Source organism: Puma concolor, chromosome B4 (genome assembly GCF_028749965.1).
Source record: "Puma concolor isolate L17-30 chromosome B4, mPumCon1.1.hap2, whole genome shotgun sequence".
NCBI classification, from domain to species: domain Eukaryota; kingdom Metazoa; phylum Chordata; class Mammalia; order Carnivora; family Felidae; genus Puma; species Puma concolor.
Window position 1 is genome coordinate 97,133,378 of NC_141673.1, and position 25,226 is coordinate 97,158,603.

At 47.3% G+C, this 25,226-nt stretch overlaps 1 protein-coding gene across 3 annotated transcripts in view; it reads right to left on the reverse strand.

Annotated features, from left to right (window-relative positions):
• The window catches only part of BCL2L14 (BCL2 like 14), a 35,950-nt gene that overhangs the window by 4,110 nt on the left and 6,614 nt on the right, over positions 1 to 25,226 (reverse strand). For 2 of the 3 annotated variants that reach the window (XM_086714071.1, XM_086714069.1), the window contains exons 2-5: positions 10,483 to 10,919; positions 5,792 to 5,965; positions 3,413 to 3,483; positions 1,036 to 1,302 (exon numbers count right to left, since the gene is read on the reverse strand). In XM_086714071.1, coding sequence (XP_086570197.1) covers positions 1,036 to 1,302; positions 3,413 to 3,483; positions 5,792 to 5,965; positions 10,483 to 10,912 — 942 coding nt within the window. In that variant the 5' untranslated portion in view covers positions 10,913 to 10,919. Of the gene's footprint in view, positions 1 to 1,035; positions 1,303 to 3,412; positions 3,484 to 5,791; positions 5,966 to 10,482; positions 10,920 to 18,619; positions 18,831 to 25,226 lie in introns of those variants that run through there. The other variant, XM_086714070.1, reaches the window with a different exon arrangement.

The window sequence follows — 25,226 nt, forward strand, 5'->3', positions numbered from 1 at the left end:
TTGGCAATCAAAAAGAATGAAATCTTGCCATTTGCAACTACATGGATGGCACTGGAGGGTATTATGCTAAGTGAAATTAGTCAGTCAGAGAAAGACAAAAATCATATGACTTCACTCATATGAGGACTTTAAGAGACAAAATAGATGAACATAAGGGAAGGGAAACAAAAATAATATAAAAACAGGGAGGGGGACAAAACATAAGAGACTCTTAAATATGGAGAACAAACAGAGGGTTACTGGAGGGGTTGTGGGAGGGGGGATGGGCTAAATGGGTAAGGGGCACTAAGGAGTCTACTCCTGAAATCATTGTTGCACTATATGCTAATTTGGATATAAATTTTAAAAATAAAAAAAATTTTAAAAAACATACAAATTTGGGGCACCTGGCTGGCTCAGTGGGGAGACCTTGTGACTCTTGATCTCGGGATTGTTGAGTTCAAGCCCCACGTGGGGTGTAGAGATGCTTAAAAAATAAACTTTATTTAAAATAAAACAAAACAAAACGATACAAATTTAATGGTTTGCTTTTTGCTTTGTATCAAAATGTCCCTGTCAAAATGGCTGGGTCCAAGCAGCAATGACAAAATATCATGAACGCTGTGTCTCTCTCTGCCTGTCAGCAGCTAAGAGAACAAGGAAGTGTTTGCCTCTCCTTGTCTCACTGCCAGACTTCGGTTGCTTACAAAATTTGTGAAAACAGAAATTATATCTAAACATTTTATATCTTGACATCTCTTCATTTCCTGTTATATCTGACTGGTCCCCCCTGGTCCAACACACATATCCCATGTACCCTTTGGGAGCCTAGTAAATATTTATCGATGATGAAGATAATCACTAAAAATAGGATCCCATCACTGGGATATATCTCTTGCCACTCAACTTCTAAATCCATGAGAACTGCCTCAAAGACGTGTTCCCTTCACTTAAAAAAAAAAAAAAAACAACGAAAAAATGAAAAAAACCCCACAACTTTCCATTCCGTCTCCTCTGAATTCTGGGAAGGTTCATTTTGAAATAGGATGCACTTACCCATCCACCGTGCTGCTGGACCCAGGGGGAGAAGTTGTCTTTTAGGTACTTGGTTCCAAAGCCCAGCACCCTGTTCATAGGGTGATTGTCGATAGCAGTGAGCTTGGCCGTGACGTCTATTGCAAGAGCAGCCTTAAAGCCCTGAGCTCTGACCTCTGATTCTCCCCTGGTGTCCACACCCCTTAGGAACTGGTCTGTGATGATCTTGAAAACAGGGTAGCACAGCTGGTCCTGGAAGCTGTTCATTAAAGCCTTGTCTTTCTTTAACTGTGTACAAGAGGATATGCATTTAGTACAGCAGCCTGGCCCCGTGAAACCGACTCAACAGTGGGCCCCTGAAACACCCAGTGGAAAACCCTGGCTCCAACTACGAAGTTTCTTAGTGAGCAAGGATTAAATGTTTATTTGGAAATTCTATCTTTGACGAATGATAAGCTAAGCAGGTTCTCAACAAACATTGTTTCTACAAGGGATATCCTGGGGGATGCATCAGATGCTATGTAAAGATTTCGGTGGAGCAGCGTCCTTTATGTGAGCCCAGCCCACCCCCCAACTTCTGTGAGACTCAGGAGCCTGTCTGTTTTATAAATCTGAAGCAAGAATGACTAATGTCCTCTACACCAAGAATGGACCCCTTTTGATCAGCGACCCAGTTGAAGAAGCTAGACTCAAAACCCCAGTGGGCAGCCAGAAGCCCGGACTCTACCAGAATGGTCGAAGAATCAAATGCCAGAAAGAAACACTTCCATGGAGTACCCTGGCCCCTCTCTCTTTGCTCCTTTGGGTTGCACCTGCCTCTGGCATCTCAGGAAGGTACAAGATGAGCTTGCATGTGGTCTCAGGGATGAGGGGCTTTGCAGACACTCTGCAGCCATGGGGTTGGGGGGTAGGGGTTAGGGTTAGGGTTAGACAGAGTCACTGTCCCTCTCTAGTAGAAACTCACACCCACACAGCAAAGTCAGACCTTCTGTGTATTCCTACCAGAGTCCTCTACTGGGGAGACAACCATGTTTTCTGCATAAATAACGTAAAACGTCACCCCAAATCATCAGGAGCGTGCATCAAGCAAAGCGAGATTTTTTAAAGTGGTAATTTATGGGATGAAAAGGAAAGCGTCTCTCTTTAGAGCCACAAAGGTCAGCTTCGTACCACTTCCTGTCCCTTGCCTCCCTGACCTAATGCAAGTCACTTCTTAGGGAGGCTGGGAAGGAGGTTGCCATGAGAGCCACAGCGTCTTCAAGCTGTAAAGAGTCCTCGAGGATTCGAATAGGTCCCTCCCAGTACAAGGACTGCACTGTTGGCTGGTTATTGGCATCTACTGGCCATTCTTCTGGTGACAGGAGGCTCATTCCGTCACAAGGCAGCCCTGAGTGCTAGAAAGTTCATTCCTAAAATGGAGAAAATCAATTGCCCCATAACTCCTATCCATTGATGTTAGTTCTGGAGAAACATAGGAGTGCCCTCAAGTCATGTACCGTATTCTATTTTCTTTCTCTGCACCCCAGTTCATCCTCTACTTGTGGACTCGAAGCTCACATGCCCTCCCAGTTACCATCCTCTGCACACACTGCTGACAAAGGCATTGAGGGAGGACCCACTGAGAAGTTGGGACTGGGGTAGAGTGGCTGGCCACTTAGTGCTGTTTCCCCTCCTGCACAAGCCGCATGGGGCCTGACTTCCATCCACTGATTGTGGCAGGACAAGGCAAGGGGTCCACAAGGCCAGTCCCTGACTGACAGACCCCAGAGGCTACTCAGCAGTCTGTGGGTAACGGCACAGAATTCTAGGGTCCTGCTCACCAGCTCTGTATCTGAAGACACTCTCACACTTTCCTGACGGGAATGATGGGTCTTGACTTCTAAATGGCAGGAAGTAAGTCCAAAGTTCTCCAAGTAACACTAATCCGCCTCCCCGGCCAAATAGCTGAGAGAGACCTTGAGCAGAGAACCGTCCAGCCACTCTCGGGGGAGATTTTGGGAAGGACTCCAGCCTTGGAGCAGGCGTGGGACATCGATATCCAGACTGCAGGGCAAATGCAAGAGTCTAAACTTCTCCGAGGATCAGTTACATGGGGAACCAGATTCATAATTCTATTCAGCAAATTTTAATTTATTGGTGTCTTTTCTTGCAATAACAAAGTTACATTTTTCATTTCCAAAAATTCCAGGGAGGCTCCAGAAGGTTTACTTATGTTTTCCAAAGTGATTCATTTTTGAGATGCTGCCAGCATGAAGAATTTGGACTCCAAGGGAAATAAAATTTAGGACTAAGTGGAAACCAGAACTTGCAAAGGAATACAATCTGCAGTACGCTTCCATTCTCTGTCCCAGTGCGTGGGCACAGAAAAGAAATCACATTAGTTCAAGAAGCTCCATACCTCTCTTTCCAACTGATCCCCTGAATATTTCAGCAGCTCGACGATTTGGGCTATTATTTGCTCCTCTCCATCTGTCGGGGGAAAATTCCAGTTATTTCTTTTAAGAAGAAAAATCATCTTAACTTTTTTTTTTTTTTTTTTTTTTGCCCCCAGGGACAATACTTGTAGCCTGGTTAGGGACTGAGGGAGACATGTGCTTTGTAATTCTCAGCAACTTAACTCTTACCTTCCTTCGACTGATGGGGCACAAACCACTCCAGCTGCCCTCTCCTACAGACCCCTCCTTTCCTTTCTTCTTTTCTCCCTCAGCGCCCTGCTTCTCACCATGAAATGCATCACTTTATTCACTGTAAGAATGTTGTTGACGATATTGGTTCCACGACCCATGGTCCTGTCTCTGAAGATGTTTAGGAGAACCTTCTTTTTCGTTGGTAGGATTCTCCTGAGCAGATGTTGCTTTTCCCATATGGACACCATAAATTCCAATGGGTCATATTCCCCCTTTGTGCTGCTAGAAAGTACAGAGCCGAATTTGTGGGCCCCAGCTAAGAGGGGGTATGGTCTTCCTGGCTTGCATTTTGGGAATTAAGCTCATTCCTAAACCCACCTCTATTTCCCCGCTAGTGCATTCTTTTTACATTATCTTTCAAATTGATTTATTTGATTAATCTTATTTTTTTTTTCAACGTTTATTTATTTTTGGGACAGAGAGAGACAGAGCATGAACGGGGGAGGGGCAGAGAGAGAGGGAGACACAGAATCGGAAACAGGCTCCAGGCTCTGAGCCATCAGCCCAGAGCCCGACGCGGGGCTCGAACTCACGGACCTCGAGATCGTGACCTGGCTGAAGTCGGACGCTTAACCGACTGCGCCACCCAGGCGCCCCTGATTAATCTTATTTACTAACATGTATACTTTGCATGCTGTCTTTACAACAAAGTGAGGTATAAGTAAATACACTTACGGAGTGCTCCCACTCCAAAGGCTAACATGGCAGGTAGAGAGAGAGGCGGCTCCTGTTGGTGTGTACGTGGGAACAGGGGACGTGGAGTATGATTTTTCTTATCTCAAAACATGCTAACCACCCAACATGAGGAAAACGGTCATGGCTCCGGAACGGAATCCAGACAGAGAAAAGCCAGTTACTGATACAGGAGTGTTTTTCATTGAGGGCACAATCTTTGAAGTCATGGAGTCCTCATGTGTGTTCCAGATAAGAGGGAAGGAGAGGCCAGGAAATTAATCCAGCCCATCACCTCCCAGGAAGGCCTAGCGAAAGGCAAGGGAAGTGGGAGGTCTGAGCCTCAAATCACCTGGGAGGCACCAGCACGCGGGTCTCCGTGGCCCGTGTGTATGTAGTTTTTATCTGCCCCTGTGGCCCCTCTCTCTGGGAGTCACCGTAACAAGGGCCGGCATTTCTCACGTGCACAGAGGAGACGAGCATCGGCCTGAGGCTGGTTCAGGGGCAGCTCTCCACACACAGGGGATCACAATAAGGTGGAGGCACTTTTTAGCACACTCAGAGGGGCCTCTTCTCTTCCAGCCCCGGAAGGGGTAGTTTGCGGTCCCAGCAATGCGGCACGAGACAGACGACATCACCGCTCCGCTTGCAGGCCAGGCAGCCGCCGCCACTTGCGCCTTGTACTTGGGCTACTGCAATCTCCGGGCCGCCTCCCCTCCGTCCCACCCCTGGGCTGGAGTTTGGGGAAGGAGGGCCACGAGCAGGGACAGTCGTCAGTGACGGCAAGTGGGACTGAACTTCTCTTCCTGTGGCACGTGGTTGCGCTCCCGTTCAACTCCAGAATTCCTGCACATCTGCTGGGAACTCCTGGTCCTCGCTACGGCTGTGGCTTTGGTGACAGCTGACCCCCCCCCCCCCCTCTGGTCACTAGTTCTCGCCTCTGCTACACGTGGTGCGCCAGACCTGGTGTCTGACGACGCCCTGCTGTTTCACGGGGCCACGTTGTAAGCCCCTGGGCCCGTGCTCCGTCCGCAACCTGGGCATTCCCAGGAGCAAACCGGCCCGCGGCCGTCACCCACAGGATTAAATCCAATATTGCATCTCCCTCGGTGGACAAGGTTGAGCGGCCGCTTCGTGCTCCCCCTCCCCCCCCCCCCCCCCCCCCCGCCCCCTCAGCAGGAGGCTTTGCAGTTAGCACTGAGCTTGGCACGTTGCTTCGGTCTGTTGGCGCACTGCCCTTGCCTGGGCCGGTCTCAAGAGCGAAAGGTCGGGGCCTCCAGCAGCCTGCTGTCCTGCCCTCGGCCCAGGGCAGCAGACACCCCTAACTGCAGAGCCCTGCGCTGACCGAACCCACAAATGCATAGCTCTGCCTGGCGGACACCCGGCCCGACGACCCAAGCACGTGGAAGGGGGTTTACCTTTCTTAGCACTGGGCGCTGGAAGCTGGAAGCCCTGGCGCTGGATGAACGGATGGACAAAACTGCCTTTGGACTTGCGGCTTCCCGCCTGGCCGTGGACCTCGTCGGCTGGGGGCCAGGAATGCACAATTTCGGCAACGCGGTTGGCAATGGAAACGACTTGGGGGTCCTCAGCTGAAACGAGACCAAATGGTGCTGAGCGGCCCTTCCCAGAAGAACTTGGTCTAGCTCATCGGTATGCACGGTCGCCCGAAATGAAAAGCCCAGCCTAGAGGGAGAGGAAGCTGCCCGGGGACGTGTGTGCGGGGGAGGCCATTCTTCAGAAAGCTCTGGCAGTTGCCTGGCAGAGGCTGGGATGGGGGAGGAGCGCACAGAGGAATGATTGCCACCTTGAAACAATTGCCCTTCTGCACCCTCTTTTTGAAGTCTTGCAAAATTAGGGTCCCCTTTCCCCTTTGCAAGGGAAGAAACACAAAAGAAAGTGCTTAGTTCTTTGCTTGAGGGAATCCTCATTATGCTTTTATTTTTATTCTTTTTTTTTGGGGGGGGGGGACATTCTTTATATCTTGGGAGAGCTGGCCCCTACGTGCAGAGGAGGGCATTCAAGAGTTTGACAAGCCTTTGGGGGTTGGTCACTGAGGAAAGAGAAATATCCCTGCTCTCAGACCATATTCATTACTCAAGCCCATTATCAAGTCAACACTGAACTCCCCTTGCTCTTAAAGTGACACGTCTTCTCTCTCCTCCCGGTCTAATGGGAAACATCCAATTAACGCTGATAGGTACACCAGGGGACATAAAGTGCAGTCCACGGCTTTCAAGAATTTATAATCCAGGAAAAGAAGTATGTATTTGCACACATTACTATAGAATAAAGCATATGGGGGCATGAAGGTTTAAATATCCTAGCCCCCTGAATTAAAGGCCCCCTGAAGGTCCTAGCCTGTGAAGGGACGAGTCAGCTCTGCTTTTCGTCAGGGATGGGGAGGGGGGGAGCAGGTGGTATTGCTGAGTTATTTGGGACTAAAATTTTCATTGTTGATTTGTCGCTAAGTTCTTAAGTTTTAGAAATGTGTGCAGCTCTGTCTTTGATGCCCTACGGAGCCCAAGTAATATTTGGAAAACGCTATCCCATTCACACACTTGAAGAAAGCAACACAGTGGGGTTTGGGCCAGAAGTTGGGGTGCCCAGAGGAATTCCTGGGCTTTGTAAATGAAGATGGCTAAGAGAGGCATAGCCTGGGTCCCAGGAGGGATCCTGTCCCATGCTTTGACATCCTACGGAGCTGCCAATGTGACTTCTGACTCTCTCTCCCTGGATTCCTCCACAGTATGGGAGTTTAGTGCTCCCCCTTCACCCTCTGGGCATCACTGGAAGACCATGGGAACTAATGCTTTGTCCACAATGCCTTCCTTAAAAAAAAAAAAAAAAAAGGCATAATGGTTTCCTTAAAAAGCCATATTTTTCACGTTTGGTTCACAGGGTTCAAAAAGAGATAATAAGGAGTGAATTGAGAGAGAAGTATTGGAGAGTCAAGGAGAGAAGGATGGATGCTTTTCCTTCCCGTTTTAACAGCCAAACCAAATATATACTTTCCACCTTATTGCGGCCCAACCAGCCTCCTCTCTTGAACGCTGGCCACCATGGCCCCTGACAAGGAAATGGCAAGAGGCTGGGTCCCAGAGCCTCTTGTATCTGGGAGCCTTCCCTTGTATCGGCAGAAGATGGGGATTTTTTTTTTTCCCCCTCTGTAACCTTGTGCGGCCTGTCTGGGGCGATCAGCGCATGGCTCTTCTACCAGAAAGCCACACTGTGCCCATCTTGTACTTGAAGGAGGCAGACGGAGGCCCCAAAGCCTGTCCCTCCTTATCCCCCAGCCCCCATCATGTGGCAGGGCGATCAGGAGACCGCTGGCGGCCTGGGAATACCCAATCTGACTCACCTGCTTACAGTGCATTGCTTTCTATGAATTGGTGGGCACGGAGGGAGAGAGGCAGGTGACATTCGTGCAGGGAAAAATATGAGCGAGTACATTTAGACTCAGACGAACCAGCTCTAGCTAAGATGCCCATTTTATTTCTTTATTGCTTTATTTTCTTCCAAGTTTGTATTTAAATTCTAGTTAGCTGACATATAGTGTAGTATTGGTTTCGGGAGTAGAATTTAGTGATGGATCATTCACATACGACACCCGGTGCGCATCCCAACAAGTGTCCTCCTTAATAGGATTCCCATTAATTAAAATAAATACCTAAATTTTAAACTCTGAGAAAAAAAAAAAAAAAGATTCCCTTCTTGTTGGAGTCGATCTCATCTGATAGGCAAGGGGGAACTGGATGGGGGTGGGGAGAGGACAGAAAGGCCGCCTGTCCTTTGGGGTCTATTTTGGGGGGAGGTGATGTCACTATAAGAAGAGCAAGAGAACACAGCCGGAGGACTTGCCATCCAGCCTTTGGCCTGAGGCATTTGTTTTGTGGATGCATGTATTTATTTATCTTAAAGTTTATTTATTTATTTTGAGAGAGACAGAGACAGCGCCAGTGGGGGAGGGGCAGAGAGAGAGGGAAAGAGAGAGGATCCCAAGCAGCCTCCATGCTGCCAGTGTAGAGCCCGACTCAGGCCATGAGACCATGAGTAAACCAAGAGTGAGATGCTCAGCCGCTCAACCAACCGAGCCACCCAGGCGCCCCCTGGAGGCATTTGTTTTAAAGAGAAGGGGCAGGGTGTTTCCCTATGGTTGAGACTGCTACTTCCTTCCCAGAATCCATTTTCTTCCTCCTTAGCAAGTGACCCCTGAAGTGTCACAGGCAGCAATGGGCTCAGCTGCACGGACTACATTTCCCAGCCTTCTTGACACTAAAGAGTGGCCAGTGAGATGTAAGAAAAGTTGAGTGCAGTTCCAAGAAAGCTCTCTAAAACGGAACTGAATTATCTAGAAAAAGACACCCTTTTGTTCCCCGCCCCCACCTCCCACCACTTGCTTCCTCTTCTTCCTGCCTGAAATGGAGAGACGATGGCCGGAGTCTCAGCAGCCACTTTGGAATATAAGGTGACTTTGAGGTTGGAAGTTACTAGCCTAGGGATGGCAGACTACGAATCATTCCACATTTAGCGAATCCTAGCTGTGGACAAACAAGGGTTCACGGGTCAAAGACCCTGGGTTTGTAGTTTCTAAAATCGGTATTGACGCCATTTTTCTACTTCCTAAGACCTCTTCCTTCTAGACTTTGATCTTGGGACGTAACCTTACAGTTCTCACTTAAGCCTGGGTCCAGGTCCTGGAAACAGCAGCGAGGGCTAAATTGTGAACTTCAGTTAAAAGAACCCAGGTGACACCAGCTGCTAGGCTCTGATTTATGCGTGGTAAAATAGAAGTAGAACATGAGACTCTCTTGAGTCACATCCGATGAAAAACCAACAGACCACCCACGTAATTGACCAAATAAGAAAGCGGGCAAGAGAAGTGTTGGAAGGGAATATACACCGAGTCTAAGTGTCTACAGCAAGGCCTCCTTGGGAAGTGACTGTTTCTACTATTTTAGAGCTATCTATGTCTATATAGAGATCTTAGAATTTTAGTAAATAAAAAAGGTGAAATGACACTTCAGTGTTACCAAAATACAGAATGTCATTTGTCTCGGGAAACCAGAGGATTAAGGTCTGTAAAAAGTGCCTCTGTCTCTCGGAAAAATCCAGAAAAGTCTATGTAGGTGCGTCCACAGGGTTCTGTAGGCTCCAGAGCTCAGCTACCATCCCCAGCGGGAGCTTGTTGTACCCATGGCAGGGGGGTGGGGTGCAGAGAGGAGGAGTTCCCCAGATAACCTCACCCCCAACTTCTCCGGTTCTAAAATTTTAAAGTCCAGTGGGAAATAAACGTTTCCTTGATCATCGTGAGGGATAGAAAACGACCCAGCGGGGGTTGATTCTCCAAGTAAGCCGGGGACGGTCACACCGTTTTAAAATTGAGACATTACTGCCACCTGTTGACTAATTATTGACAATTTACCCCAGCCATCAAGCCCAGCAGGAGTGGGCGCTTCTTTTAAAATGTGGGCAGCGGGCACTGGGCACTGCTGAAAGGGAAGAAGATACTTATGCCGAAGCTTGTCGACGGAGGGTAACTGTATGCTAAGGCCCTTTGTGAAAATGTTCCATTGTCCTGAGACAAATGACAAAATGTATTTTGTTCCACTGAGGGGAAGGTTTTGTCAAAATGCTTCTTCGTTGTGTGTTTTCTCCCCCCAGAGGGCCTTATACTTTGAAAACTATTTTTGCATGCAGCTACCAGATCTTTCCATCCACCCTAAGAGGTAGGGAGGGTGGGACACCCCAATGTACAGATGGAAACAGAGGCCCAGAGAGGTGAGCCGACTTACCTCCAGGAGTGTGGCAGTCTCAACCCCTGTGTAGGGCTCCTTGGCACAGAGGATCGGGAGTTTGGGCAGCGAGCTTATTATTAGGCAGTGGAGCCAGAAAACCTGTCCTGTCACCCTTTGCTGCCATTCTCTTACTTCCTGCTCGGTCTTGAGAAAAGCAGGGCAATTATTATTGAATATCAATAAGTGGGGAAACTGAGGCACAGCTGCGTGCCCTCCCTCAGCCCACATTACCAGCGGGGAGGAGATGGACCACCAGACACACAAAGAAGGGGAAGATCTTGCTGTGGGAGAGAAGAATCCCCAAATCCTACCTTCATGCTCTCTGTGCTGTCCCATGTTAGAAAGGGACCTAGCCCTTGAATGACTGGGACCGTGAAGCTCTGGTATCGCCTGACCCTCCAAGCGGGCCGTAGGCAGGCTCTGTTCATTTTCCTCCTTCTCTACCACTCCAAAGAGTGCTCTCCAAGACGACTTTTTCTTGCCCAGGTTTGTGGCCTGCTCAGGGGATGGGGAAGTTCTCCAAGCCCATGACACTTGTGTCCACGAGTCGTTTGCTGGCCAACTCCCTAGTCCTCTCTGGGACAAACTTCTGGTTCTCGGCGGCCTTGGGGAGGAGGCAGCCGGCGGGTTCTTGAAGACGTGGTGTTTGGCGTAGAACGCCAGGATTTTGAATTCTAAGCTGTTTGGGTCGTCATCGTCCAGGGGGATCTCCTCCAGGTCCCAGGCACTGGTGGCGCACATGGCGACCCTGCAACAACAAAGTCCACACGTGTCCTTTGACCTGTGGGCGAGCTACTCTCTGTAGGTCCGGAGAGGTGGGTGGAGTGCCGCGAACATTCCTCGAGCACCTGTTCTGTCCAGAGGCAGGGAGGCATCGGACGCGGAAAACGCAGGGTTCTTTCTGAAAGCACAGCCTCAGAGACAAGGGAGAGAGAAGGCACAGAGACAGCTCCACACGAAGAGAGTGGGCGAGGAGCCAGATCAGAGGTGCAGGTAGCCAGTGAGGGGAGGGGGGATGGTGGGGGTGGGGAACACCTGCCCAGAGAGGGCAAGCGAAGCCTCTAGGACACATAGAGAGGGTTTACGCGGGTGGGTGGGTATGGGGGCTAAGAACAGGGTGGGCAGAGGGCAGACCGTGGTGGAGTTTAGGATGTGTTTGCAGAGTGGCGAGAGGGCTGACAGACACACGTAGGCGCTTTGTGAGCAGCTGGGGTTGAGGGATAGAGGGACAGTAAGTGAAATGGCAGTGGGGCCAACTATGGGGGCCTTTGAACCTGCGGCTAAAAGCTCTGCCTTTTCTCACTCTGATCAGTCAGTACTTCCCAAAAGGAGCCTGAGACCTGAGACCTCAGAAGGCAGTCAAAGGACTTCCTGGGGAGGGTAGTTGGGCAAAGGGGGAGGCTAACTCAGGAGGGAAATAACTGGGGTCTCTGACCCTTCCCATCCTCTCTTCCTTCTTCCTTTACCGTCTCCACTGGCTTGCATAGGTCTGCTTCTACCTCCTGCCATCTTGGGATCCCAGGTAAGACCCGGGGGCGCCTGGATGGCTCAGTCAGTTAAGCTTCTGACTCTTGGTTTCGGCTCAGGTCATGATCTCATGGTTCGTGAGTTCGAGCCCTGCCTCGGAGCCTTCTTGGGATTCTCTCCCTCTCTCTCTGCCCCTCCCCCGCTAGAGCATGCACTCTTGCATGAGCGCGTGCTCTCTCTCTCTCTCTCACTCTCAAAATAAATCAATAAATAAACTTAAAAATGTCTCATTTGAAAAAAATCCTGCTATTTTTACAGCTTTGAAGAGCACTGATGGAGGCAGCAGAGAGCTTTTCAAAGTTTTGGTGGGAGAGTGATATAGTCACTGGCAGGTTTTGGGAAGATCAATCCGAGCACTAAGATGATGGAATGGAAGGATTTCATCTTTATTTCTGAATGAATAACTGGACATGTATAATAAAATGATTTTCTTCAATTAAAGCTTTCATGAAATATCACCTTTTTTGGTTTCCTGCTAGGAAATAATTTCATTTTTAAAAAAATGTTTATTTTCGAGACAGAGAGAGAGAGAGAGTGCTCCTGTGCATGAGCAGGGGGAGGGGCAGAGAGAGAGAGGGGAAGAGAGACTCTCAAGCAGGCTCTGCACTGTGAGCAAGGAGCCTGACACGGGGCTCAAACTCACAAACTGTGAGATCATGACATGAGCCGAAATCAAGAGTCAGACACTTAACAGACTGAGCCTCCCAGGCGCCCCTAGGAAATCATTTCTTTTTTTGCAAATAATATACTCTGTTTTCTTCTGTTAGATGTTAAGGACTACATTTTCCATTTTGTTCCTGATGCCGGAAAGTGCTGGCCTCCCATCTCATTGGATTACAATTTCATAGGCAGTGGCTGTACTAGAAAACGGCACGGGCTTCTCACTCTGACAATCTGGAGATTTAAGCTTAACTCCTGGCCTTCCAACTGACTAGCTGTGTGACCTGGGACAGGTTACTTCACTTCTCTGAACCTGAATTTCATGTAAGTAAATTAAAAATAAGAAATCATCTTGCAGGGATATTGTGAGGCTATAAGATAACGTATGAGAAGTCCCACCAGAATCTGACTCAAAAATGGTGGCTATAATTTTTTTGTCTAGTACAACTGTTATTCCCCAGGCCCTCTGACTCTGTTCTTGAGGTGGCTTTTAATCATGTTCCCTTCCCTCCATGGTCCTACTTTGGCATGGAAGCTGGTGATAATAAGTAAGCTGTGGTGATATTCACGGGATCCACCGGCCTATCTATTCCTCCTTTTCTCTCCACTATTTCCTCTTCTAGCGAGACGAACTCACAAAGAAATGGGACCCTAACTGCAGACAGGGTTTGAGGCAGTGAGACAGGGTACAAATAAATTGTCTGGAGGCTGATGGTTGGGGCTGGCTCAGCTTCTAACGTGCAATGTTCTTGGACAAGTCACTTAATTTCTTTGGTCCTTCGTTGCCTCATCCAATATTCTCTACTTTTCCCAAAGGTTCTACTGTTTGAAGGAGGTGTAGTGACTGAAATATCTTCCCTGCCTGCCTGCCAGTGCTTCCTGTTTCCACTTTTGTTTCCTCTCTTTTATTTGTGAGAGGCTGGTACAGAAGCCATTCATCTGAGGAAAGGCCCCTTGGCCTGAGAGAGCAATGGCCCCTGTCTGGGTGAGTTCTGACAGAAGCGAGGCTGGGAGGGGCTGCAGGGGGCTGTGCCAGAACATCAAGGTGCACATGGAGGGGACAGAAATGGGTTTCCCAGGGTGGCCAAGGAAGACTTGCTAGATCTGAACTGCCTCCTACACACACAGGCGTAGTTACACGACTTCTGAGCTCCACACACCTGCCTCAGGTAACTGAACATGAGTAAAGCTTGAGAGCTGTGGCGTGAGGTAGGGGTCAGAACCACTATGCTTCCTCCTCCCTTATGTTTCCTCATATCCCTGTCCTATTCCAGGCTTTGACAATCTTTCTTCCCTCACCATCTCCCAATTTCACAGTCACATGATGCACCACAGTGAAACTTTTGCTGTCTGGAGTCACTTCAACAACTCCACAACGCACATGCTCCTTCCCGCTGCTTCTCCACCTTTGCCTCCCCCCGCCCCCCATATTCCCGCCCTCCCCCGCCACATGGTCTCAAAGGTCAACTGTTTGCCTCTTCCTGGTGCGGTGTTAGCCACCCCCCCCCCCCAAGTAGGATCCTTTCCCAAGTTTGTCTAGATGTACTCTTTCCTCCTCAACAGAATATAAACCCCATGAGGGCAGGCATGTCTGTGTGCTCTTTTGTCTCAGCCCCATGCCCAGTGCCTACAATAAAGCCTGGAGCAAAAAGGCACTTGACAATGGCTTGTGGAATGTTTTTTCCTATTTGGAGACAGACTGGGTTCAAATCCTGGCTCTGCCACTAGCAGTCATGTGACTTGCCTCCATGTCTCAGTTTCTCATGTTCCCATTCAGTATCCCATTTTAAATGGGTGTGATGACAGTACCTATTTCATGCCATTTTGGAGATTAAATTAGTTAATATTTGTAAAGCATTTAGAATAGAACTTAAGTGTTTGAACAAGTGCCTGGATAAGTCTTTCATTAAAGAATATTTATTTACTTTGGGCAGTGCTGCTTTAGTTAAGCTCCAAGGGGGTTTCAGATGGCATGGGGAGAGTGCGGCATTTGCAGTGAGGAAGAGAGATTGGAAAACTGCTTTTTCACTTATTGGTAAAGGGTCTGAAGCGAATCACTAACCTCTCTGAGGTGTTGTTCTCCTATTTATAAAATATGACTCATAGTATCTAACTCATTGACCATGTAGGAGGACTAAATTACAAAGTGAAAATCCTTAAAACAAGTGGTGGTCCGTACAGAGTAGTGGTTTACATGCTGGCTTCTTGATTTAGAGAACCTAGGTCACATGCTGGGTCTTCTGCTTATGAGCTGTGTGACTGGGCGCATTTCTTAATTTATTTGTGCCTCCATTTTCCCATCTGCAAAATGGGGATAAAAAAAAAACCCTATTAGGGGCTGACTGGGTGGCTCAGTTGGTTGAGTGTCTGACTCTGGATTTCAGTTTGGGTCATGATGTCACAGTGGTCATGAGGTGAGGCCTGGAGCGGAGTTGAGCTCTGCACTGGGCACGGAGCTTACAGAAGATTCTCTTTGTGCCCCTTTCCCTTCTCGCGGTCTCGCTCTCAAAAAACAAAAACAAAATAACGAAACAAACAAACCCGCTTTGTCAAGTTTGTATGTGGATACAAAGAATTAGTGTGTGTAAGTCACTTAAAATAGTGCATGGTAGATGATAAATGCGCAAGAAATATTGGCATTATTATTTATTACAATTATATTTTTTCATAGGTTACCTTTTTGTAAATAAATATTAGTGTTTATAAAAGCAACCTCATCAAATGCAGCAATTAAGAAAACTAGTGACATACAAATATTTGGCTTAGCACAAAAGCCACCCTTTTATACACATATATATGTATATGGTGTGTGTGTGTGTGTGTGTGTGTGTGTATAAAGTATATATTCTATAAGATATGAAGACTGGAACCTGGCTGGCTTTCCCAGCACCAAGCACCATGCCTGACACACGTAAGTTCTCCATGAATATTTGATGAATGAATAAAAAATGATTATAGAACTGCCAGATAAAATACAGGACATCTATTAAATTTGAAGTTCAGATAAGCAAATATTTTTTAGTATAAATATGTCCCAAATATTGTATGGAACATACTTATACTTAAAACAAAGTATTTGTTGTTTATCTGAAATGCAAACTAAATTGGACGTCTCGCATTAAAAAAAAATTTTTTTTTGATGTTTATTTACTTTTGAGAGAGAGAGACAGAGCATGAGTGAAGGAGGAACAGAGAGAGAGGGAGACACAGAATCCGAAGCAGGATCCAGGCTCTGGGCTGTCAGCACAGAGCCCGACGCGGGGCTTGAACCTACGAACCATGAGATCATGACCAAGTCAGACACTTGACCAACTGAGCCACCCAGGCACCCCTGGATGTCATGCATTTTTATGCAAATCTGGCAACTGTATGCATGTAAGATGTTGAGAACTGAGTAAAAGTAAGTGACTGAGATGGACCAAGGGAGAGAGTGAGCAGCCTGAGAGGAGCAGGAGAATAAGCCAGAAAGAGTGAGTCAAGAGCAGGATAGGTGGTCAGAACTGGGAGAGCCCACTTGGTGTGGCAGGAGGTGAGCTCAGGCAACAGCCCAGAGCTGGACTGTGTCCGGAGAGAAGTGATCAGGTTTTAAAATGGAAGCTTCCTTTTGAATTGGGCCGCTCAGGATGGCTCTGGGCAGGGAAGGCACTCAGGTCCTGCGGGAGCTATGTCCTGGGTGGGAGAGTGAGTCCTCTCCTCAAGCCATACTATGCTTCTGAAGAAACCTGCACGTAAGTTAAAAAACCCCAAACCTTTCTAACGTAGTGGGACGGCTTTAAAATTGTGTGTGTGCATGTGCACGCGAGCGTGCGTGTGTGCGTGTGTGTGGCACTGATTGAGAGAAGTGGGGTCTGACCTCTTTAAGAAAAGAGTTTGCTAGATGCTGACTCAGGAGCAAGATCAGAAAAGGGGAAAATTACTGAGGTCAAGATGGTGCACCCAGTCTTTCCACGTGAAAGAAGAGATTTTTGTCATGTTACAAGCTAGAAAGGAACGGAGCCCTTGGCCCAGCCAAAGGGCAAGTCTGAAAATGAGAGAGAAGCCGAAAGCATCACAGAGCTCAGGTACTGGCCCGGATGAGGCAGCCCTACGGTGGGGGGGTATGGGAGGTGGGGAGTGGGTAGGTGCTGTGACCAGCGCCCGCAAAGCACTGGGCTAAAATAAAACGGTGGAGACATGAAAGTGTCAGTTCAGACACGTTAAATGCATTTGACAAGCGTAGGGTCTTGCCCTCTACTGATCCTCATTGTAAACGAAGGGAAAGCCGTTAACTTTATAGCTAAGGCTTGTTTTAAAGCAGGATTGCTTAGTGTATCACCTGTTGGGTCCCTTCTGCTCTCAGCTATTCCTGTGGAAAGTAAAAGCCCAACTTTTTATTTATCTATTTTATTTTTTTTTCCAATATATGAAATTTATTGTCAAATTGGTTTCCATACAACACCCAGTGCTCATCCCAAAAGGTGCCCTCCTCAATACCCATCACCCACCTTCCCCTCCATCCCACCCCCCATCAACCCTCAGTTTATTCTCAGTTTTTCAGAGTCTCTTATGCTTTGGCTCTCTCCCACTCTAACCTCTTTTTTTTTTTTTCCCTTCCCCTCCCCCATGGGTTTCTGTTAAGTTTCTCAGGATCCGCATAAGAGAGAAAATATATGGTATCTGTCTTTCTCTGTATGAAAAGCCCAACTTTTGAATTTATGGACACTCACACCATAAATATTCTGCATGTCGCCGAAAGAAAGCCCTGGGTGCCCCCTCCCCCCACCCCGGGCTGGTTCAGAGCCTGGACTGGGGGATCGGCTACACGGTAGGACCCATGAGGCTAATTCTAACTCAGTGACTCAGGATCCTCAGCCCTGCTGGTCCACCCTCGGTCTATATCCACTCTCCTTATCCATAACAAACCACGGCAAGCCTACTTTCACAAGCAAGGTCCGAGAGCGTTGGCCTCTCTTCCCTCTCTTACGGGTCCTCCCTCCCCTCTCCCCTCCTAAATGGCCAAAGTCCCCCGGTGTCCCCTCTCCCTTTGGGAGCCGCTGCCCAGAGGGCTGTGTGGGCGGCACTGTATGTGCAGCTGGGAAGTCCGAAACTTCGGGAAGGTCCTCAGCTCTCATCACCAGACGGACACGCTTCTGGGGATTTTTAGCGGTGGATTCACTGCTGAGGCTGGATGTCACTTCCCTCCCCGTGTCAGGTAACGGACAAGCACGCGTGCCTCGTGGTTCCGGCACGGAGGCTGCCGTGACTGGTGGCCGAAGCGAGCCCGACAGCGTTGAGCTCAGTTTGCCGCGTGCGGGTCTGCGCGGTGCCAAGGCCAAGGCCGTGGAGGGCTCAGCCCACGAGGCCACTTCCACCAGCTCTGGATGTACAGATGAGGCCCGGGAGTCACGCGCGCCTGTACACAGACACTCATCCCCCAGGGGGTTCCCAGACCTAACTGTCAGCTGAATTTTGTCTGGTTGCCTCGAGCCTTCCCTTCGCACCCTGTGGCCCCTGTGCCCTTCAGAGGCTGTCTTTTCCTTCCTCCCCGAACTCCAGACAGTTTTATACCTCCATGCCTCTCCCCTGTTTGCCATCTCCGAGGAGGACACGTTTTGCAATCCTAATGGTGAAATGAGCTAAAAATATCTTCACTTCCCACAACAGAAGGGAACCTGAGAGACAGAGCCTTAGAGCACTTCAGTTATACAAAAGGACTGAGGCTCTAACAGGGCAGGGGGTGGGGGTGGGGGTGGGCTCCGACAGGAGGGAGCTTTCTAGAAGGGAGGGAGAGGGATTTCCCATTTTACCTGGGCCTTGCCAGTGAGGGTCTGCCAGCGCTAGACCGCGTTCCCACAAGGTGCCCAGGACCCTGGGCGCAAACCCGGGGATTCCCGTCCTCAGCCCCCTCCCTGCTCTAGGAGACAGCACCTCCGTGGGTTCTTGGCCCCTGACCGGCTGTCACGCCATCACACACCTTGTCCTACAATGAGAGAGGACTGCATAGTGTTACACGTGATCCAGCCAGTTACATATGCGTTACTGAGCTATTTCAAACCTTCTACAGCAAAGGAGAAATGAAAGAGAAACCTAATACATCTTTTTCTCTCCTTTTTCTGGAAACCCCAACAAACTAGATTCTTCGCTGTCATTTGGCTTCCGAGTTTACAACTTTTTAAGAAACCCAGCAAACCTCTCCCCTGGTTGGATTTGCCTCCTTAGCAAACCCAGGACTGAAAACCCAGACTGGGTCCTCCTGGGAACACTGGTGCCCCCTGGTGTTACCTGGGAACGCAGCTGTCAGTGGTTTTTCCTGCTTCAGGTCAGGTAGGCAGCAAGGTATTTCTGTACCTGAGTCTCTCTCCACAAAACTTAAGAGGAAGCGTTCACCCAGTCTTCTTGGCTTCTCATTTAGGGAGGCTCATGTGATCCAAGATCCCATCTGGCTGTAGCCGCTTCAGGTTTGGGACTAGTAAGGCTGAAGTGAGGCTTACGGAAGGACTACACTTCCTGGTTAAGCCCTGCCCCCAGCTTTTTAACTGAAGGAGGGGTTGACCTTTGCCCATGCAATTTGACTAAAAGTAGTTCTACCTCCTTTATCAAAAACTCTCACTGCCCTTTGGGGCAATTAGGTGGGTGTTTTCCTGATAGTTCTGCAAGTTCTTTACATTTCATCAGGTTAGCAAATGTTTACTGACCACCTAATATGTACGTGACAGCTATTGTAATGCATTTAATCTTAACGACACTGAGAAGCAGGTGTTATGATTCCCATTTTACAGATGAGGAAACAGGCTCAGGGAAACACGCTGTATTTTGCTAATGGTCCCTGTCAGTTGAGCTGAGATCCGAACCCTGGCTCTCCTAGCCTCACACTGTATCATGTTACTTCTCCTCTGTGACTCAAAGATTATATTTCAAATGGAACCACTGGCAAAGCTTTAAAAACTGACTCTAACCCCAGCCATAGAAGCCACAAAAGCTCATTTTCCCCCACAATTTTATTTTATTACTATTTTTTCAACGCTTATTTATTTTGAGAGATGAGTACAGAGAGAGAGAGAGGGGCAGAGAGAGAGAGAGAGAGAGGCAGAGGATCCAAAGCAGGCTCCATGCAGAGCCCGATGAAGGGCTCAAACCCATGAACCATCAGATCATGACCTGAGCCAAAGCCTGATGCTTAACCAACTGAGCCACCCAGGTGCCGCTCCCCCCGCCCCCTTTTTTTCACATTTTAAAGATAGAATTCCCTATGTATATGAAAGAAGACAGTTAAATATGATTTCACATTCTATCCAGATTCTTAACTGAAAGAGACATTTATGGCCATATGTGTGATCTTGAAACCTTGAGAGCTGGCCAGTAAAACAAGAAGATGAAGGAAGTGTGAGGTGGGGAAAGAGGAATTAAGGCTAATTTCATAAAAGTGAAGGAAGAATTGGCCGTTTAGATGTTAGGCAAACAGGTCCATGAAAAACAAATGGACGGTGGTTATGGGAAAGTTAGTTCTATGGTGACAAAGTGAATTTTAACCAGAAAACTAATGTTTATTGCACGTAACGTGTGCTAGTCTAGCCAACTTAAGGAGTATTAAAATATTAAGAATGGTTTTTCTTTTTTTTTCTTTTGAGAGAGAGAGAGAGTGCACATGCGAGCAGAAAGTGGGACAGAGGGAGAGAGAGAGAGAGAAAGAGAGAGAGAGAGTCCCAAGCAGGCTCTATGCTCAGCGTGATGCCGGGCTCTATCCCAGGACCCTGGGATCATGACTTGAGCCAAAATCAAGAGTTGGACGTTCAAACAACTGAGCCACCCAGGAGCCCCTAGAATGGTTTTTCTTTAAAAACAAACAAACAAACAAACTTGGTCTTTTTTTTTAAGAATAGTCATTTGAAACAGTTCAAGAATCAACAATTGCATACCACCAATAACTAAGTCACATGTTACAGACTACAGTTGTTATTGGCGTTCAGAGTTACATAACTGAATGACACTGGCTTCAGAAATGACTTAGAATCCCACAAGGTCTTGGCAAGGTTAAGTACAAACACAAGGAAGGGGCAACTGGCACAAGGAGACAGGCTCATTGAGGACAGAGAGCGTCCATTAATCATTCAACCTGGCAACTCCCATAACAAGCTAGCACATAAAGGGATGGGACTCAAAACTTGTTACATATGAAAAAAAAAAAAAAAAACAAAACCAACCCAACCCACATTTCTCCCGATTCTAAAAAAACACAGCATTGTAGAACACTTGTAAAATGTAAAATAGCATAGATAAAATAAAGACCATCATGATCCAGTCATTCAGTGATCAATGTTATTAAAAATGTGGCTTATTTCCTTCCCTCTATGATAATAACCTCTAGCTACCTCCCAAGCGTCTGCCTGGCCCTCTGCCCTTCCCTTTCTCACTGCTTCCAATTACGCACTTCTCCGAAGGCACCCTTGCAGCTGGCTGGACAAAATGACCTCTACCCTAAATAATCATATCCAACCGGACAAGAAGTGGATGGTCTACGACCCAAGTTGGGCCAATTCAATTCCGTCTGCCTGAAATTTGGAATTGTGTTACAGAGAGTCTAGCTACCTCCACTGGGTGTTTCATTTGGGAGGTCGTGTTTGGGTCCTGTGCAGCAGAGGAGAAAAAGCTGGCAGGCAGAAAAAGCGAGGAACTAATCAGGAGAGAACTGGGGAGAAATAAGGAGAGAAGCAATAAGCAATAACTGAGAGCTCTCCACTGGCCACCTGGAGGCTGGGAGACTCCTCCCCCCCCCTTTTTTTTTTTTTCACTCAGCTGATTTGAGTGTTTCTTTCAACCAGAAGGATTCCTGAACAAACACAATGTACATAGTTTTACATAGTTAAGAGGTTATCATAGTTTTGCGGCTTGCTTTTTTTTTTTTTAAGTCGGCTCCACACCCACCTTGGGGCTTGACCTCACTCATGACCCTGAGATCAAGAGCCCCATGCTCTACCAACTGAGCCAGCCAGGCGCCCCTATGACTTGCTTTTTGCACTTAACATCTATCATAAAGTTATCTCCCTACCAACAAACGTATTTTGTAAATAGAATATTCAAGTTTTACTTATTTATTTTGAGAGAGAGAGAGAGAAAGTGAGAGAGAGAGAAAACACGAGCAGGGGAGGGGCAGAGAAAGGGAGAGAGAGAGAATCCCAAGCTGGCTCTGATGTGGTGCTCGAGCCCACGAACCGTGAGATCGTGACCTAAGCCCAAATCCAGAGTCAGACACTTAACCGACCGAGCCACCCAGGCACCCTGTAAAGAGAATTTTTAATGGCTGTGTAAGTCCAGTGAATGGAAGCACTAAGATTATTCAACCAGGCATTTTTAAGATGTCTATTTTCACTGTTATAAATAATGTTGCAGAGTATAGTTTGCCCATATTTTTTGGCAAACTGTATCTTTGCCCATATTTCGTATTGTTTATTGAGGAATGACTCCTAAGAGTTGAATTATTGGCAATGGATATTTTTGAAATTGTTATTTTTATTCTCAGTTTGCATTAATTTTGGATTCTGGAATTTATTTAAATTATTGTGGGAACTATGTCCAAGGGAAAAATCCCTAAGTGTTTGGATGTATGAATAAAAAGCTCATCATCGTGGGCACCTGGGTGGCTCAGTCGGTTAAGCATGCAACCCTTGGTTTCGGCTCAGGTCGTGATCTCATGGCTCATGAGTTCGAGCCCCACATTGGTCTCCATGCTGACAGCACGGAGCCTGCCTGGGATTCTCTTTCTCCTTCTCTATCTGACCCTCCTCTCTCTGTCTCTCAAAATAAATAAACTTAAAACATTTTTTTTAAATAAATAAAAGTGGAAAAAAATAGCTCATCCTCAGGAAAACTTTGGGGTTTTTGCCCATCTTTGTAAGTGAGTATAGAGTGACTATCAAATAAGAGTTGAAAGTCCAGATGTGCAGATTTTAGAGTGGATAACATACTCCTCTGGGGCTCTGACTCTCATTCTTAATTCAATCTCAATGATGAAACTGAATGAAATATGTCTCCTTTGTTAAACTCATGCCTATTTTATTATTTTTGGTGCTCCTGTAAATGGGATATTGCAAATGGGATTGTTTTTTTTCATTTTCTTTTTTCAATAGTTAATGTTAGTATGTAGAAATGCAATCGATTTTTGTATATTGAGTTTTGTATCTGAAACTTTATTGAATTCCTTTATTAGGTCTAACAGGTTTTTGTTTGTGTACGTTTATTTATTTTGGGAGAGAGAGCATGTGAGAAAGGGAGGGGCAGAGAGAGAGGTAGAGAGAATGCCAAGCGGGCTTTGCACTGTCAGCAGAGCCTGATAAGGGGCTCGAACTCATGAACCATGAGATCAAGACCTGAGCTGAGATTAAAAGTCAGACATCCAGGGGCGCCTGGGTGGCGCAGTCGGTTAAGCGTCCGACTTCAGCCAGGTCACGATCTCGCGGTCCGTGAGTTCGAGCCCCGCGTCGGGCTCTGGGCTGATGGCTCAGAGCCTGGAGCCTGTTTCCGATTCTGTGTCTCCCTCTCTCTCTGCCCCTCCCCCGTTCATGCTCTGTCTCTCTCTGTCCCAAAAATAAATAAACTTTAAAAAAAAAAATTAAAAAAAAAAAAAGTCAGACATCCAACTGACTGAGCCACCCAGGTACCCCTCTAACGGGCTGTGTGTGTGAGTGTGTGTGTGTGTGTGTGTGTAGTCTTTAGGGTTATACTATGTCATCTACAAACAGGGGCAATTTTACTTCCTCTTTTCTTATTTGGATACCTTTGATTTTTTCTTCTTCTTGCCTAATTGCTCTGGCTAGGACTTTGAGTATTATGTTGAATAGAGTGGCTAGAGTGGGTATCCTTGTCTTATTCCTGATCTTAGGGGAAAAGCTTTCAGTTTTCACCATTGAGTATGATGTTAGCTGTGGGTTTGTCATATTTGTCCTTTATAATGTTGAGGCATGTTCCTTATGTACCCAATCAAGTTGAGAGTTTTCATCATGAAAGAAATCGAATTTTGTCCAATGTTTTCTCTTCATCTACTGAGATGATTGTATGCTTTTTATCTTTCATTTTGTTATCTGGTGCGTCACATTGATTTGTGGATGTTGAACCCTTCTGGTATCCCTGGAAGAAATCCTACTTGGTCATAGTGTATTGATTCTTTAAATGCATTGCTGAATTTGTTTTGCTAATATTTTTTTGAGGGTTTTTGCATCTATGTTCATCAGGAATATTGGCCTTTAATCTTCTTTTCTTGTAGTGTTCTTGTCTGGTTTTGGTATTAGGGTAATGTTGGTATTATAAAATGAGTTTGGAAGTGTCTCCTTGTCTTCTCTTTTTTGGGAGACTGAGAAGGATTGGTATCAATTCTTCTTTAAATGTTTAGTACAGGGGCGCCTGGGTGGCGCAGTCGGTTAAGCGTCCGACTTCAGCCAGGTCACGATCTCACGGTCCGTGAGTTCGAGCCCCGCGTCGGGCTCTGGGCTGATGGCTCAGAGCCTGGAGCCTGTTTCCGATTCTGTGTCTCCCTCTCTCTCTGCCCCTCGCCCGTTCATGCTCTGTCTCTCTCTGTCCCAAAAATAAATAAACGTTGAAAAAAAAAATTAAAAAAAAAAAATAAATAAATGTTTAGTACAATTTACCAATGAAGCCATCTTCATTATCTTGGCTAGGAGGTTTTTGAGTACTGACTCAATCTCTCTAAGAATGGCTATTGGTTGGGGCACCTGGGTGGCTCAGTCAGTTGAGCGTCCGACTTCGGCTCAGGTCATGATCTTGCGGTTAGTGAGTTTGAGCCCCGCGTCGAGCTCTGTGCTGACAGCTCAGAGCCTGGAGCCTGCTTCTGATTCTGTGCTCCCCCTCTCTCTCCGCCCCACCCCTGCTGTACTCTCTCTCTCTCTGTCTTTCAAAAATGAATAAACATTAAAAAAAAATTTAAAAAAGAATGGCTATTGGTTGTCCCCCAAACCTTTGTGATTACCCATGCTCTGTTCTTAGTGGCTCCCAGAACTTGAAGGTGTGCCAAAACCTGTCAGTGTCTCAAAGGGGAGAATCATAGTTTGCATCTAGATTGGACGCCAAACCCTCTGGCAGCAGCTGGGAAAGTATATAATTAGGGCCCTTCCAGTAGAAACTGGGAGATGGGCTTTTTTGCCTGCCTCCCTCTACACTGGACCTAAGTATATGTCTGCGAAGGTGGGTTGTTGGCTATAGTTCTATGGGATTTGTGAGTGCAAGGCCTGTTGGCTTTCAGAACCAAGTGATCTGGAGGCCTGTCCTTGGGTGGCATCTGCAAAAGCTAGGGTGCCAGCCATGTGTGCAAGTTCCTTCCAGAGAGATACTGGTGATTTGGAGTGGGCTAAAGGGAGAAGGCAGAGGCAAGCCGTGTTAGCTATCAGAGGGGGGTGACTTGGCAGCCCAGCCCTCAGGCAGCAGCCTTAAAAGTTGGGGCCCTAGATGTGTTGACAAGACCCTTCCAAGGAGACGCCAACAACTTGGTTTTATTATTGGAGCCGGTAGGAGAGAGAAGGCTGGGGAAGTGCCCACCGGCTCTTTCAGGCTCCAGGAAGGATTGCAGTTCACACTTAGATGTGTGCTAATTAGAAGCAAGACCCTCAGGCAGCAGATAGTAAAGTGTGCACTCACTTTCCTGCGTGAGACTCAGAGATGAGAATTTGTGCCTGTTCCCTCTGCTCTGAGCCCCAGGGCATAGACACAGCAAGTACTTGCACGTCTGTTAACAACTGCTTCTTTGTTTGCTATAGTTGTGTAGATGTATTGTTGTTCTGTTCAGATGCTATGTAAGCCCCAAGTTCTAGCCACCCTTTTGAGTTACTCATCACTGAATTTCTCCCATGTGTATGTAAGCTATATGTGTGAATAAACTTGGCTT